We start from the raw sequence: 15734 nt of genomic DNA, 5'->3' as shown, positions 1-15734 counted from the left end.
TGTGATAAACACCACATTATATTCTATCTAGCAATTGGTGTAGATGTTTGTAACCTGGGGTTATCTTCATTTGTTTATATCTATAACGGATACGCTTTAAGTTATATCTGCACCATGCCAATGTTCTGTATAACTTTCGAATATTTCTTTCTTCCAATTAATCGATCATTCCTGACATTGTTTCAGATAATAGACCTAATACTCTTGAAAGATGGCTCCTATGCAATTTACAAATGTATGATTGTTATGCAGAAAATTACGAAAAAACAAAAGTGAAAAACTGAGAATGTTAAATAATATGTTTGTCTCTTTGGTATCATTTTTTTCTTTGATTGCTGGCTTCTTGTGATAAACATCACATTATATTCTATCTAGCAATTGGTGTAGATGTTTGTAACCTGGGGTTATCATCATTTGTTTATATCTATAACGGATACGCTTTAAGTTATATCTGCACCATGCCAATGTTCTGTATAACTTTCGAATATTTCTTTCTTCCAATTAATCGATCATTCCTGACATTGTTTCAGATAATAGACCTAATACTCTTGAAAGATGGCTCCTATGCAATTTACAAATGTATGATTGTTATGCAGAAAATTACGAAAAAACAAAAGTGAAAAACTGAGAATGTTAAATAATATGTTTGTCTCTTTGGTATCATTTTTTTCTTTGATTGCTGGCTTCTTGTGATAAACACCACATTATATTCTATCTAGCAATTGGTGTAGATGTTTGTAACCTGGGGTTATCTTCATTTGTTTATATCTACAACGGATACGCTTTAAGTTATATCTGCACCATGCCAATGTTCTGTATAACTTTCGAATATTTCTTTCTTCCAATTAATCGATCATTCCTGACATTGTTTCAGATAATAGACCTAGTGGAGTAGTTTTTTGGTTTATCCAGCCAAAACTATTGGTGATATTAATTAAGATTGGTTTGCAATCAATTGTCAATTAACCTGTCTTGGTATATTTCCCGTTACCGTACTTATCTCTGAAATATATACATAATTAAAAGACACTTACGGCATCGTACAGCAACATACTCGTCATTTGGACAATGGCGTTGAAAAGTGACATTACACACAGCTACATCCAGCTCCCCACCTGTGCATTGAACCTGGTATGCATGTGCCGTAATGTTATATTCTCCAAATTCGTTTAATTCCATCACAGTTGGATCAACTTCGCTGGTATATTAATAAACAAAAATCAGTTTCACATAAATTTTCAAAATAAAATCATGCGAGTGTCATATGTGGAGCATGATCTAAGATATTCCTGGTTCAATAGTGTTTGTTTTTTTCAAGTGCTTAGTATTTATAATAAGTGTTTTTAGACCGTTTTTTTTTTGCTATGATTTTCTTGGTTTTAGTTTAAGTTATTCATTATGTTTGTCCTTCAAATATTTACGCCTCATTTTATAATGATAATGCACAATTAAAGCTTGAGACAAATGAAATAAATCATATGCTTGTATACTGATCATATTGTGGTATTGCACAAGTTCGTGTGTTTCTTGGACTGTTTATGTTTAAGAAATAATTTCTTCATGTCATACTCTATGCTCATTTTAACATGGGTAGACATTATATTTGTCGATATTTTACACTGAGCGTAAGCGAGGTGTACAATGTGGTCAAATATAATGCCTACCCATGTAAAAATGAGCATAGAGCATGACACGAAGGAATTATTTCGATTCTAATAGGACAAATACAGTAATTTAAAGGTCGGAGCGTACGAAAATACTGCAAAAATGTTTGGCTTTTCCTGTTTCCTCCCCGGGGAGTTTGTGCATTACATTTCATATTTGATAAGTTTAAAAACTATGAGCAGGGTAAATATATGTTGTTTTATAAAATTATATAATAAAAATTTATGCTAGCTGCTTAAATGTTATAAATGTAATCATTTTAAAGGATAGCGATGAAAATAACGTTAATATACACAGTAAGTTCGTGCGCATGTGTCAAACATATTTTTTATGCTCATTAGAACACGGCTTTGTTTACAAAGCGTAATAAAGACGTCATATTAGAACTTTACACTAAAACCGTTGTGTATAGCGCACATTGATAATTTAGTCAGGGAGAGCATGATTTATTAATTAGTTTTAATTGGCTTTGAACTGCATTTCAGTAACTTTGAATACTTTATATCAGTGATTTGTGTCTATTTATTTTATTTTAATTGTTTTTGAGCGACGTACCGATCTTTTAAGTTGAGTAAATTGTAACTAATATTTTTTGTTCATTTTTATGTTGTACTATTTCACTAATGTCCCAGATAAGGGGGATGGTTAAGCGAGCTCTGAAAAAAAATATTACGCTCTCCAAGCTCGTAATGTTTCAGTCCAAAGTCAGGATCCTGTATTTCATTAGTTGTCGATGGTTCATGTCTGTCATTTTTGTTTTGTTATGAATTAGGCCGTCAATATTCTCGTTTGAATATTTTCTCATTGTGTTATGTCAAAACCTTTTATAGCCAACAATACGGCATGGCTTTTTTCATTGTTGAAGGCCAAAGAGTGACATATAAATGCTTATATCAACTTTTGTGAACTCTAGTGAAAATATATCTCATCAGACATCATACGACATTCCCTTCTTTTTATATTAAAATTAAAATCTAGGGTAAGGGCGCTCACCTTTGAAAACAAGATTTGAATTCAAATATATTTGACCAGATTTGTTCTTAATGTTTTTGTTTCAGAGATATAAGCCAAAAACACCTGCCCCCCCCCCCCCCCCCCCCCCCCCCCCACCCATCCATGTTTTTTTTCAGCCAAAGCGACCGCATGGTTTGAAGAGCGGGGTCGTTGGGTACATTTTTAAGACTCGATACACTAAGAATGATATTTTTATTATTGTTTTTTTTGGCCTAGCATTTTTTTTTTAAGAAGCAGATTTTTGTAAAAGTTAACGGACGACAACGACGGATGACGGACACCAAGTGATGAGAAAAGCTTGGCGCTTTTGATCCATGTGAGCTAAAAAGCTGCAGCAAAACATTTTGTATCTGTTTTTTCTTGCTCTGTCAAATCAGACTTCTTGTGGCTATAATTTGTCCTTTTCACTCTCTCTTTCTAATAGATACTTTTCCACATATTCACTTGAAGGTTAATTTTTAACTTTTGTAAGTTCTTTTCTCATACACAATAAATAAAACAGCGTTTGTTCGCTGTGGAAATTATTCAATGGGACCTTTAAATTTTTTCAAAGAGAAACCATTACTCACTGATTTTGCATTCATCATTTTACGAAACAGTAAGTAGCAGGACAATTTCACTTCTTTGCTCTTATGTTTTATTTTTTCAGATCCTATAACAATGTATAAGTAATATGGATCCGCACAAACGTTGCTAGATATTCTCACTATAAAACCAATAAAGTTTACCTTGCAGGATACCCAAAATGCAGACAAACAACCTTTGCTGTGCTCATTGTAAAATCTGTTTTACATACTGGAAACCAGTCCGTGTCATTTGTTATTTCTATTTCTCCTTCAAAATCGCCTTTTCCTCCATTGATTTTAACCTTAATATCTGCTCCTAAATTACAAAAATAATTTCGTGGTGTTATAAAAACTATAGATTAAATCGTAAGAAAACAATAGACGTTAGACTTTAAAATGAAATTTCATGACAAACGGTAAGTATATTTTATAAAGTCATTGCAAGAGAAAGACTTATATGATATTTGAAAGTCCTATAAATTTAGAGATACGCTAAATGAATGAAACATCATTCGATAAAAAAAACTTCAGAATTTCAATGAGATTAAATAATTAGTACCGCATGTTAAAGCAATGTCCTCTGTATGATTACATTGACCAACTTGTCCCCATCCTCTGAATTTGCACAAAGCTATATCAACCTCTTTTCCAGTACACATTACGTTTTCCATCCAGATCGGTCCAAATCCTGATTTGAATTTTGATATCGGTAATACCGTAGGGATACTGGAACAAAAACAAATTTAATTATTGATTACAACAATTATCCTATTTATTATTTGGCTTATCCATCTAAATGTAGTTCAGAGAGTAGAGGAAGAGTCCCTACTCTCCATCCCAATCAACTGGAATCTTTATTAATTTACATATCGTTTTGGATGAAATGAAGCACCGTACGGCACATTTGAAAGGTTTTATTGAAAGTGATGACGAACATAATTTATATTTCAGGAAAAGTATGTATCTCCATCGTGCATTGTGCTGATTTACCGACAACTTTGTGCGATTTAGTGTAACTGCTGTACACATATTGTCATTTTATTATCAAATACAATTCAAGTGCATATTTGATTAAGATAGGGGTGACAGATAGAATTTAAGAGATATTAAACAGGTGAACGATCTGAAATTTCATAATCCATTATCACGTTTAAACACCCCAAATTCACATCTTAGTGATCATACTTTTTTGGTAAAACATTTATATCAGGAGTTTTAATGAAATTGGGGATCTTTTTCTCCAGATTAATGAATTCTTTATTGAGTTTCATTTAAGTTGGTTAATATCTGATCAAAAACTGATTCTAACTGTAGATAATGAATATTATGTGCAGGGTTTCCCCTGGGTCAATTAATTTTTTCGCCACCTCTTTCGCCAAAACAATATATTTTTCGCCACTTTATTATTTGTTCTTTTTTTCCAGCCCCCCCCCCCCCCCCCCTAAATAAGAAGTGGTTTTTACAACAAAACGAAGCATTTTATCACTTGGAATTGATCCCTTGTGTAAGGTGTAGTCATTACATTTAAGGGTTACTGTCATGCCAACCTTTTGAATAGATTTCTTTATAACGAAAGTTTTCTAGACCATCGTAAATAAGTAAAACTTTATGTTTGTAACACGTGAGTCAATGAAGTACCCACGCAAATTGATGATCTATATGAAAGTTAAATGATTGAGTTTCTTGCTTTTGAATATTTTTCGTCATAACAATTTTTCTTTTCTGGACTATTTTTTTGAAAGAAGGAGAGGAAAATTTTGCTTCAAACACGTGCGTCGCAAAGTGGTAAATAAATCCCTTTTGTGACATGTGACAGAAGCCATTTAACCATATCATTTTGTTATATCATACAATCAACACCTTTATTAATTAGTTCTTTGATGTCGATAGCTAAGAATGCAATCAGCTGATTATTGATTTTCTGTCAAAATCTTATCGAGTTCAAGGTGAATTCCTAGTATTGTCTCATCGGTAAAGTCAGAGAAACCCCAAAAAAGTTAATAAACAAGATGGCTGTTAATAAATCGTTATATATATTTCTTTCGACAAATTCTTTCGCCAATGACGAATTTTAATCGCAACAATTATTATTTTTTCGCAAATTGCGAAAATGGCCACCGCCAGCGGAAACCTGATTATGTTACAGAACATACCGAATAAACAATGAATTTACACATTATTGTCAATATAATTGAATTTCATCATGAAATGTTACGTGACTGTCATGCAAGTGAGAGGTTTAGCTAGCTATAAAACAGGTTTAATCCACCAACTTTTAAATTCTGAAATATACCAAGTAGGGATTATGACAGTTGTTTCCACTCGATTGATGTGTTTGAGCTCTTGATTTTGCTATTGCATTTGGGACTTTCTGTTTTAAATTTTCATTAGAATTCGGTGTTTTCGTTATTTCACTTTTAATTTGTGTTTTATAATGTAAACACAAAATACCTCTCCTTGTAGCCTAAAGCTTTACAAATAACCGTAGCACCATTTACATCGAATCCATGTTTACAAATTGTTCCCCAATTGCCATCATGGTACACCTCTACTAAGCCTTCGAATGGACCATCTCCACCTGTTAATCGTATATTGGTTGCTGAAATAACACGAAAAGGAGAAAGTATGAAAAAGTATTAAACATCTACAAGATTATCCGTCGTCAGATTTTCATAAAATATACGTCTTTTCGACATCAGTATTTACGTTGTGGAATTTTGTTTTCATATTGGCACAAGGGTTTCAATATTGCATAAGATTTATTCGGACGTATAGCAACCGTAACGCATCCGATAGCAGAGTGTTGGGCAAAAGGTTTATGTCAACATAAGCACTTTAACCAACAGTTAAGTTACATTTTTGTTACGGCATAATGAACAGGTAATGAATTTCCTAAGTCTATAGAAACAAGCATTCGAGCCTGATTAGCTAAGAGTCGACATATATTTAATGAATTCAGCTATGCATTGTGACGACATATATATGTGTCTGGAATGTGTTTGGTAGCATCGGAAGATAATAATTACAGAAAAAAAAGTTTAAATCATAGTGTAAAATAATAAAATCACTACTGGACGAAATAACAACTGTCCATACCAGTAACAGTCGTTCTAAGACTGATAGTGTTTGTTAAAATTGTAACAGTTGTAAAATTTCACTGTTTCAGTTATTTTGTGACTGTTACAACTTTTAAAGTGTTCCTCTCCAACATAAATTGACTGCGCCAACGCTAGAAATAGATGTTACAGACATTAAAGGATTGATACAACTTTTTTCAAGTTGTAACAGTTGGATTACAACTGTCCCAACCCGAAAAACATTGTAACAGTCATAAATAAACTGTATAAACGCCGAAAATGTTGTCACAGCTATAATACGACTGTTGCAACCTTTTGAAAGTTGTTACAGTTGTATTACAACTGTCCCAACGCGCAAAACGTTGAAACGGTCGTAAATAAACTGTTTAAACGTTTAAAAGGTTGTAACAGTTAAAATTGCTACAACCATTATACAACCATAATTAATTTATAAGTGTCGCAACTTTCAAATATTGGCAGTCATTTTATACAACTACAAGTCACGGATACCAAATTTTGATCTGACACTCCGGGATAGGTTACACTATTTTTAATAATATTACATCGTCTGCAATCTAAAAAGGTTGTGATAAAAAGACACAACTGTCACACCCCTTTAATCCATTAATTTAAATAGAAACTGATTGTGCAATTCCCCGCTTATCTGGAAAATTTGGTAAATTAATAACGCATCTAACACTCCTTTGTCTCGCATCTCTTCGAGAAAAAAATCAGACCACCGGTAGATACCGTCAATTTCACACGGGACTGGTTCATACGTATTTTTAAAATACTTTAAAAACACATACATCCACATTTCAGATAAATCGAACAAGGTGTCTCAATTTATGTGTAAACAAATGTTTCTTTATATATAATTAACTGTAACAGTTGATACTTTTCGAAATTATCATGACAAGGTTTTAATTTTTATAACCTAGTTGACAAATTATTCATGCATGCAAGGCTTTACTTCCGATACTCGTAGTTTTACGAATCACATTACTTCATAATAACGGTAAATATACTGTAAACCCAGCGGTAATATACACACTTGTCAAACTTATCCCCGTAAAAAAACGTAGTCTTCCCATTTATCCAACTTAAAAAAAAAAAGGTATTCTCATTTAGCCAACTTTTTATTTTTGTTAATTATTGGGTTGCTTGTTTAGTAATTCTAAAATTTAACTTTGGAATGTATTGGATATATAGATGTTCGTATGAAGTATATCAAACCTTATTATTGGAGAATTCAATCAGTGATCATCAGTACTTAAACTTATACAATTGTTATATGTTCATAATATAAAAGAACTTAATAATTTTGGGTAGTATTTATGTATTGCCGAAAAAAATTGTATTCGTTGAATGTGTATCATTCTTTAATTAAGATTAAATAAGTTGGTTAAACGTTCGTCTAGCGTATGAATAAAAGTGCAACTGATATTTTCAATCCAATTCACATTTTAATTAACGGTTACAAAACTTAACAATACTTTCAAAGGATTTACATTTCATGAACTTAAGGTCAGTTGCACATTTTAACATGTTATAATAACATGACTAAATAATACTACAGAAAATGTACTCCAGTATAATTTTCAGTCTTATTTTTCACCTGTCATTCAACCCAAACTCTAATTGAAAAACCCTTTGTTCTTCATTACCTTTGATCTCATCTGTTCAACTTTATTTAACCTGTACTACCTATAATTTTAAAAAGTTGGATTCATGAAAATGAACCTATAAAACTGCTTATTCTCGAGGGCTTAATTTATACCACATGGACACTTATACATGTAAAATTCATTTGATTGTTTTAAGCTCTTTGGACTATTAGAAAATTATAAAAATTACCGTACTAACGATTTATATATACAAAAATCTAAGTTCTGACGGTTATGCTAAACATTCAACGCATCTTTTGTAGCTATGGAAAACACTAAAATATTCGTAAACGTCTCGTATGTATAAAATTCAATTTATATTATTTTTCCGTTTTTTGTTGTTTTGAGTGTAGTTAGATTCACTCGACTTTGTCCTGTTTATTGTACCGAGTGGTGTCTTTTTGAAGTGCAAAAGTCATAATTGATAGCTCTCCAAATGGCATTATTGAGGCAATAATTTCAACCCACGAGGTAATTTATATTTCACCCGTTTAATTTACCATTTGAATAGAGTTATATTTTTTTTCTGAAACAAGTTCTTGGGTGGATGATGAATAGATGAAATGACAGGGAACTTCCTCACCCTTCTAACTATTTTAATATCAGTATACTCTGGTTTGTTGTTATTTACATATTTGTATGTATATGTAACAATTACATGCATGTTTACATATATTTTAATTAAGGCCGTTAGTTTTCTCGTTTGTATTGTTTTACATTGTCAGTTCGGGGCCTTTTATAGCAGACTATCAGTAGGGGCTTTGCTCATTCTTGAGGGTCATACAGTGACCTTAAGTTGTTAATATATGTGTCATTTTGGTCTATTGTAGAGAGTTGTCTCATTTGCAATCATACCTCATCATCTATTTGTATATGTATATGATTTTCATCTATTCAAATATATTCTAATTACATGTTATCATACTATTCTTGTATAAGTGTAGTGCAAATGCATGGTAGACACTCTTTTGTAATAATTCAATATTCTAATAGATTGGATTTGTGTAGGAATTCATCAAGTCCTGCAAAACATTCTTCAGATATTCTTCTGCACGGGTTTACATTATTTACCACTGATCTAATATTGATTGAATTGCTTTAGTAGTCATATATATATATTTGATATTTTGGTGTCCCCATTTTTTTTGTATACACTGTATACAAATGGTATATCAGTTTTTTTATATATATTTTACTTTAATGCTAGAATGGTACATGGTTGGACAACCCTAACACATGTTTATTTCTAAATGTGTGTAGTGTGTATGGTTGCTTGCTGTTTATCATATTTGTTTGTTTGTACCTTTTGAAATGTTTTGTACACAAATCAAAATGTCATCACTGTTGGGTTTCTGATTTGATTTGTTTACGTTGACTATGTTGCATGCATCATGAATCATGGCTGAGCCCTTATAGTGTGCTCATTATGAAGTATTAGTTTTGGTCATTGTTGAAGGGTGAACAGTAACTTATCATATACATGTTGCTACTTACAAGTACATCACTTGGTCTACATGGTCTATGGTTGTTGGTTGTCGCATTGATATTCATACCACATCTCCTTATTTAAGTTAATTTACATTATATAAGCCTACAGTCATGACAGTACAATATTAGCAAATAAGTGTTGTCTAATTGTTGATAGTTGTCGGACTATTGTTAAAATAAGCAGTTATGATCGACAAGATGGTGACGAAATAAAATTGCCAATACTGAAATGTCACGTCTGCTCTACCTACATGTACATGATGTATAATTTAATTTTTATTGAACTGAGTTAAACTGAAGTAAAATCAGGAAATCCTTACAATTTGAGATGTTTATGACTCCAACAAAGTCTCTTTAAAAATGTCCCAATAAGTTGCATTTCATAAGTTTAATTGCACATTGCTATTAGCCGTTCGATAATGATTTATCTATACAACTTTCATGAGAATAGACAGCTGCAATAAACAAGTATAAGGCTGTGAAGGTCCATACAGGAAACAAAATATAAAGATATGAAAGATAAAACAAATGCATGCAGAATTCCAAAATATTATGCAAACTGAGTGCATAAATATTGCGATTGGTTTGTGCAATGTGCATAAGTCATCAGGTTGTAGAAATTGGGATTCGCAAAAGGGTTACCATTGGGAAAGTAGTGTACCGTCCTAAATACTTGATAAAAAAAGTCCAGCTTAAAAGTGTATATTCAAATAGAACATGAAAATATACACTTTTAACCAACTTCTAATCACAGTTAATTCTTTCTATCCAAAACAACACAAATGCAGCAACAATCTTATGGTGATCTGGCAGTCAGCGGTCTTAGGTTCAGGTATTGCTTTTCTTTTTTTTTTTTTTTTTACAGAAAGCAACTTGTTTTATTTATGTGACTTTTGTGGCAGACGAAACAATAAAATGATACTTGTACATGTATTGTTTAATATGCTTGACTAGTATAAAATGCCAGATTCAGAATGAACAGTTACTCAGAAGGTTATCAGTATATACATGTACATGTTTTTTTTTGTACATGTAAACTGTATATAGATTTAGACTCTTATAAGTACAACAAGCAGTCATCATTTGACACTAATCAACGGCAATGCCAGGGCTATAAAGCCAGTTAAGGTCGTCAAAAACTTCAATATGACATCATGCCAATAGTGACGGACTGCGACAAATACTCATAAGGTGGTTTAAAGCCTCCTGGTAAAACATGACATGTAGCTAACTGTAAACAATAGCAATGCCAGCATAGGAATTCTCATTAAATCCAAATTCTTGTTTTAAATGAATAATAATCCAAGATATTAATGAATTCAGATATGATGCACTATTAACATGATTAATATTGACTGAAACTAGGAATTTTCCTTAATCCAATTTGCTATTCAAAATGAATTATAACTATCCAAAGTATTTCATGGAATTCAGATACATGTATGATGCACTATTAATATTTCCAGAAGATTATAAATTCTTTATTTCAAATGAATCGTTATCAAATGTATTCACTGTCATCAAATAAGGTAGTCTTTCTTACACATGTTACAAATTGCAAGTTTACTGTTTGTTCAATGCACAATTTTCTTCTTGTCCAATCCAATCTGAACATCTCATCAGCTTACATCATGGCATAATGTTGTTCACAAGCCCTTAGTATGTCATTTCCAAACGGAAAAGCAAATATTTATTGACACCAAACTATGACTTAATCCACTGTTTCACAATTTGCAGCTATGAGAGTTCCGTAGTAACATCCTATATCATTCCCTTTAGTCTAGGCTGGCTTCGTAATATTGAAGATTTATATTGATTTGAACCATCTAATAATTACAAATATTCACTTTCATTGCTTAATTTTATAAAATATATTCATGTTTTGTTGTCCATGACTCATTAATTATTTGAAAAAATATTTAAAAATGCATTCTTGATTAATAAGTCAATGCATCTTTTACAACATTTTTTATATGAGTATTAGTCCAAATATTATGACGTCTATTTTTTATCTTTGACACCGTCGATGTAAGGCGTCAAAGAAAAAAAAATATAATAGCCTATCAAGACGTCATTTTTATTTGGACTATATTAATATTTGCTTTGTAGTAAAATCATAGTCCAAATAATTATGACACTTGCAAGGCTATTTTAAAAAAAAATCTGGGACGCCTTGCTGCGACAAAAACAGAAACAAAATTGACGTAGGAAGGTGTCCTAGAATCTTTTAAAAAAATAGCCTTTCAAGACGTCATAATTATTTGGAGTAGTAAAGAAAGTAAAGTCATGAAAGTTTAACTTCAATTTAATAAAATTCTATTTAATATTTTATATAAATAATATAAAGCAATTATTGTACACCCCCTACAAGGGTATGCGGCACAACTAAACCACTGCCTGACATGTTAGGGTTAACACTAAGACAATGAGCAGGGGTGGATTCATCCATTTAAAAAAAAAGGGGGGAAGGGGGCTCCCAACCCAGCATATAAAATAAGGGTATGTCAGTATATATATAAGAAGGGGGGTCCAATCTCAGGATATTTTTTTTGGCAAGCCCAAATTCTAACTTTGCATTATGCACGAGTGAGATGATATAGAAAGTCGAGTTATAATTCTGTAGGAACAAATAATGTAATATTTGTGTATATTTTTAGTTCTGATAGTCATGCTTTAAAATAATTTTCATTTCTACTCACCGATTGCAATTTTAAGCTCAGCTTATATTGTACTGTAGATTTCCTTCTAATATGCTTACGATTTTATGTAAAATACAGTTTGTCCTGAGTGCAACAAAAATAAGGAGGGTACGGTCACGTAAAATCGTTCACGGGTGAAGAATCATTTTCCGTTTTTAATAAAACTTGACGCATTTGAATAATTATCATTGGAAAATGTCTGTAATGGTTAGTTATTAAAATTAAACCAGCTTTATTATGCTGAATACATGTAATATACGTAACTTAGTAACATTCTTTAAATTTACTTCATGTACACCGATGTAACATTTTCATAATAATTTATCAAACCTATAAATTAAAAATGTAGTTGAATGAATTCAACATCATTAGCTATCACCTGCATTACTATTTCAACTTTATTTTTTAACGAAGGCTTCTGATAAGGGAAAGAAGTTATAGGCTCTTAAATAGACAGTGTCATACAATAAAAAATAAAGAAGGAAAGTCAAACGCACAAGACACAGTCACTTGAAGTCCGGCAAAAATGAACGGACAATGCCATGACAATAACTGAACGGAAACGAAAAAAGACATATATATATATACAGGTACAGGTACGATATACAACAATATATACAGGTACGATATACAACAATCGCAAAATAATTAAAAAAAAAAACAACAACAAAAGATGATAATTAATTTAATTAAGGGTAATTTCACAGCTGTATCATCAATACGTGACATTTTAATCAAATAAATTTATACATTTATCTTGTATAAAATCTTTGTAAAGAAAGTGCACGGGAGACTTGTTATTTTTTTTTACATTCGCAACCGTCACTCTATTTTTTTTTGTATTAAAAATATTTACCGACTGTATCAACCTATGAAATGTTTGTTTAAATCATTTAACGACTGTGTCAACCTTTTATAAGTTGTAATAAACATTAAATGACTGTGTCAACCTTTTATAAGTTGTAATAAACATTAAATGACTGTGTCAACCTTTTATAAGTTGTAATAAACATTAAATGACTGTGTCAACCTTTTATAAGTTGTAATAAACATTAAATGACTGTGACAACCTTTTATAAGTTGTAATAAACATTAAATGACTGTGACAACCTTTTATAAGTTGTAATAAACATTAAATAATTGGGACAACCTTTTATAAGTTGTAATAAACATTAAATAACTGGGACAACCTTTAGAAAGTTGTAACAAACATTTAACGACTATCCCAACTCTAAGAACGTTGTGGCAAACAATTTTTGATTGCATCAACTTCTGAAAAGTTGACACAAACAAATTTTAATTGTCCAAACTTTTAAAAGGTTGGGACAGACATTCTACAACTGTCACAACTATTGGAAAGGCTGTAATGAATAGATTTTGACTGTGACAACACCGTTAACTACTGTGACAGTTCTTAAATGACTGTTGGTAGCATTCTATGTCTTTCACAACCCGTAAAAAAGTTTGGGCAGACATAAATGAACTGTTGCAACAAAATATTACAGATCATCAGTCATCAGTCTTTAACAGATAAAAACAGTCGTACAACTACTGTTACTGGTATGGACAGTTGTTTTTTCGTCCAGTATAAGCTACTGATATTTTTGTATTCGTTAAACACTTAGATATTAGAGATGATAATTGATTGTATTAAACATGTTAACAGAAAAGTGTTTTAACGCAATAGCAAAAGCGAACAAACTCACAACAATCAATAGCAACGTCCTCGGAATGCACACATCCACTAATTTCCCATCCCTTGTAATTACAGTCTGTTATGTCATGTTCTTTTCCTTTACATTCTACATCCTTCAGGAAAATATCTCCACTCCCACTCCCAAATTCAGGTGCGGACAGAATATTTGGGTACCTGGAATATAAGAGATCACAACGATTTTTCAATTATGCCTTAATGTTCGTTCGTTAAGAAACATACAGTACAAACAAACATATTAATTTTGAGTTATCATATCAGGAGTGACAAACACACAGAACGAACAAACAAGCAACCAAAGTAAACCTTCCAATTAGCCATGCGACTTATCATTACACATTATCTTGCAATGTGTTATATCCGTAGCCTTTTCTTTGAAAAACAGTTATTACTGGAACGGGTCGTTATATGTTATATGGATTTTATATACGTAGAAAACATTTGCAAAAAATGAGAATGAAAATGAAAAACGTGTCAAATAGACAACAACACGATCAAAGAGCAGTTGGAATCCGTACAAAATTATAGGACATTGAAAATGTTGACATTTCTACGAGTATGGAAACTTGTCTCTCAATTACAAATGATAATACTTATTAGCTTCATGTTTAACTTTTGTCCTCAGGCTTTGGTTTTCTATATTGTGTTTTGTGTGCTGTTGTTTGTCTGTTTTTTTTTCTTTTTTAGCTATGGTTTTGTTAGTTTATTATCGACTTATGAGTTTAAATGTCCCATCGGTATCTTTCGCATTTTATTCATGACTTCAGTAAACAAAGAAACGATTTTAGACTGCTTGATGATTAGTCTGATTCGTATGTTTCGGGAAACATTTTAATCTGATTGAAGTATCACACAATTAAATCATAATTATTTTAAATGTAATCGGAGAGGAAGGACACGACGGCATATGCTTTATATTATCTCCATTAATTCGAGATTTTTAATTGTTTCATATCTTCTAATATCTTCTGCTGAAACACCATTTACGACTTCTTTTAATTGAACTTAACCATAATATTCGACTTCTTTCATAGGAAACTTCTTCCTCATATTTAGTTAATTATCCGATGTACCAAACCGTATTCCTCTTTTTGGTGTTCTAAACAAAATTCCGGAAAGAAGTCATGCACTTATGCGGGAGGCTGGAAAAAACCCAACGATTTTAAATTCATTATCACATATGTATTGAGTTTTATTATGCTACCTCATTCTTCAATTCATGTAGTTCGTTGAATTATGTTCTTAATCTGTTTATGTGTTCTTGACCTGGTTTTATTATTCATCTTTGAACCGTATAAGAACTTCAAAATATCGTTATCGTCGTTACATCTTCATTTTCTTACACGTATCGCGAGCTGCACTGCAAGGGCATAACAGAACTGGAGAACATTTAAGGACAAAATTCATCTTGAACACAATTAGTGGTTAACCGCAGAATGAGTTACATGAGATTTGTAGTTGGTGCATTCAATCAGTGCATCACATAATTGAACTTTTTATCCTTGATATACTGGAAATTTTACCTATATAATTGCAGCTTATTTCGCGTTGAATGGACTGTGCTATTATCGAAATTTATCATTTCATACATTAAAACAATTAATTTAACACATTGTAAAAATGTATTTCGTTTTGCATTTTCAGCTTGTTCACATTGTTACAATGAATCTTGATTAAAGTATCATTACTTGGAAGTCATTTCTGTTTGAGCCCAATCGTCGGTTTTACGTAATGGTCAGGCCATTACAAGTTTTGTTTTTGTCGATTTTTGTTTTTGAATGTTATATTGACTTTTATTGATTTTCGTTTTAATTGATGTTTGTACTGTGAGTAAGAACTGTTCC

The 15734-nt window shown here is 31.7% G+C and overlaps 1 protein-coding gene across 1 annotated transcript in view; it reads right to left on the bottom strand.

The window, feature by feature from the left end:
- Window positions 1-15734, bottom strand: part of LOC134689710 (deleted in malignant brain tumors 1 protein-like) — a 108484-nt gene that overhangs the window by 22564 nt on the left and 70186 nt on the right. The window contains exons 26-30 of the mRNA XM_063549675.1: window positions 13883-14046; window positions 5697-5844; window positions 3805-3971; window positions 3408-3561; window positions 1035-1198 (exon numbers count right to left, since the gene is read on the bottom strand). Of these exons, the coding sequence (XP_063405745.1) occupies window positions 1035-1198; window positions 3408-3561; window positions 3805-3971; window positions 5697-5844; window positions 13883-14046 (797 nt within the window). The remainder of the gene's footprint in view (window positions 1-1034; window positions 1199-3407; window positions 3562-3804; window positions 3972-5696; window positions 5845-13882; window positions 14047-15734) is intronic.

Source organism: Mytilus trossulus, chromosome 11 (genome assembly GCF_036588685.1).
Source record: "Mytilus trossulus isolate FHL-02 chromosome 11, PNRI_Mtr1.1.1.hap1, whole genome shotgun sequence".
Lineage (NCBI taxonomy): Eukaryota > Metazoa > Mollusca > Bivalvia > Mytilida > Mytilidae > Mytilus > Mytilus trossulus.
This window is presented reverse-complemented; position numbering and strand designations above follow the sequence as displayed.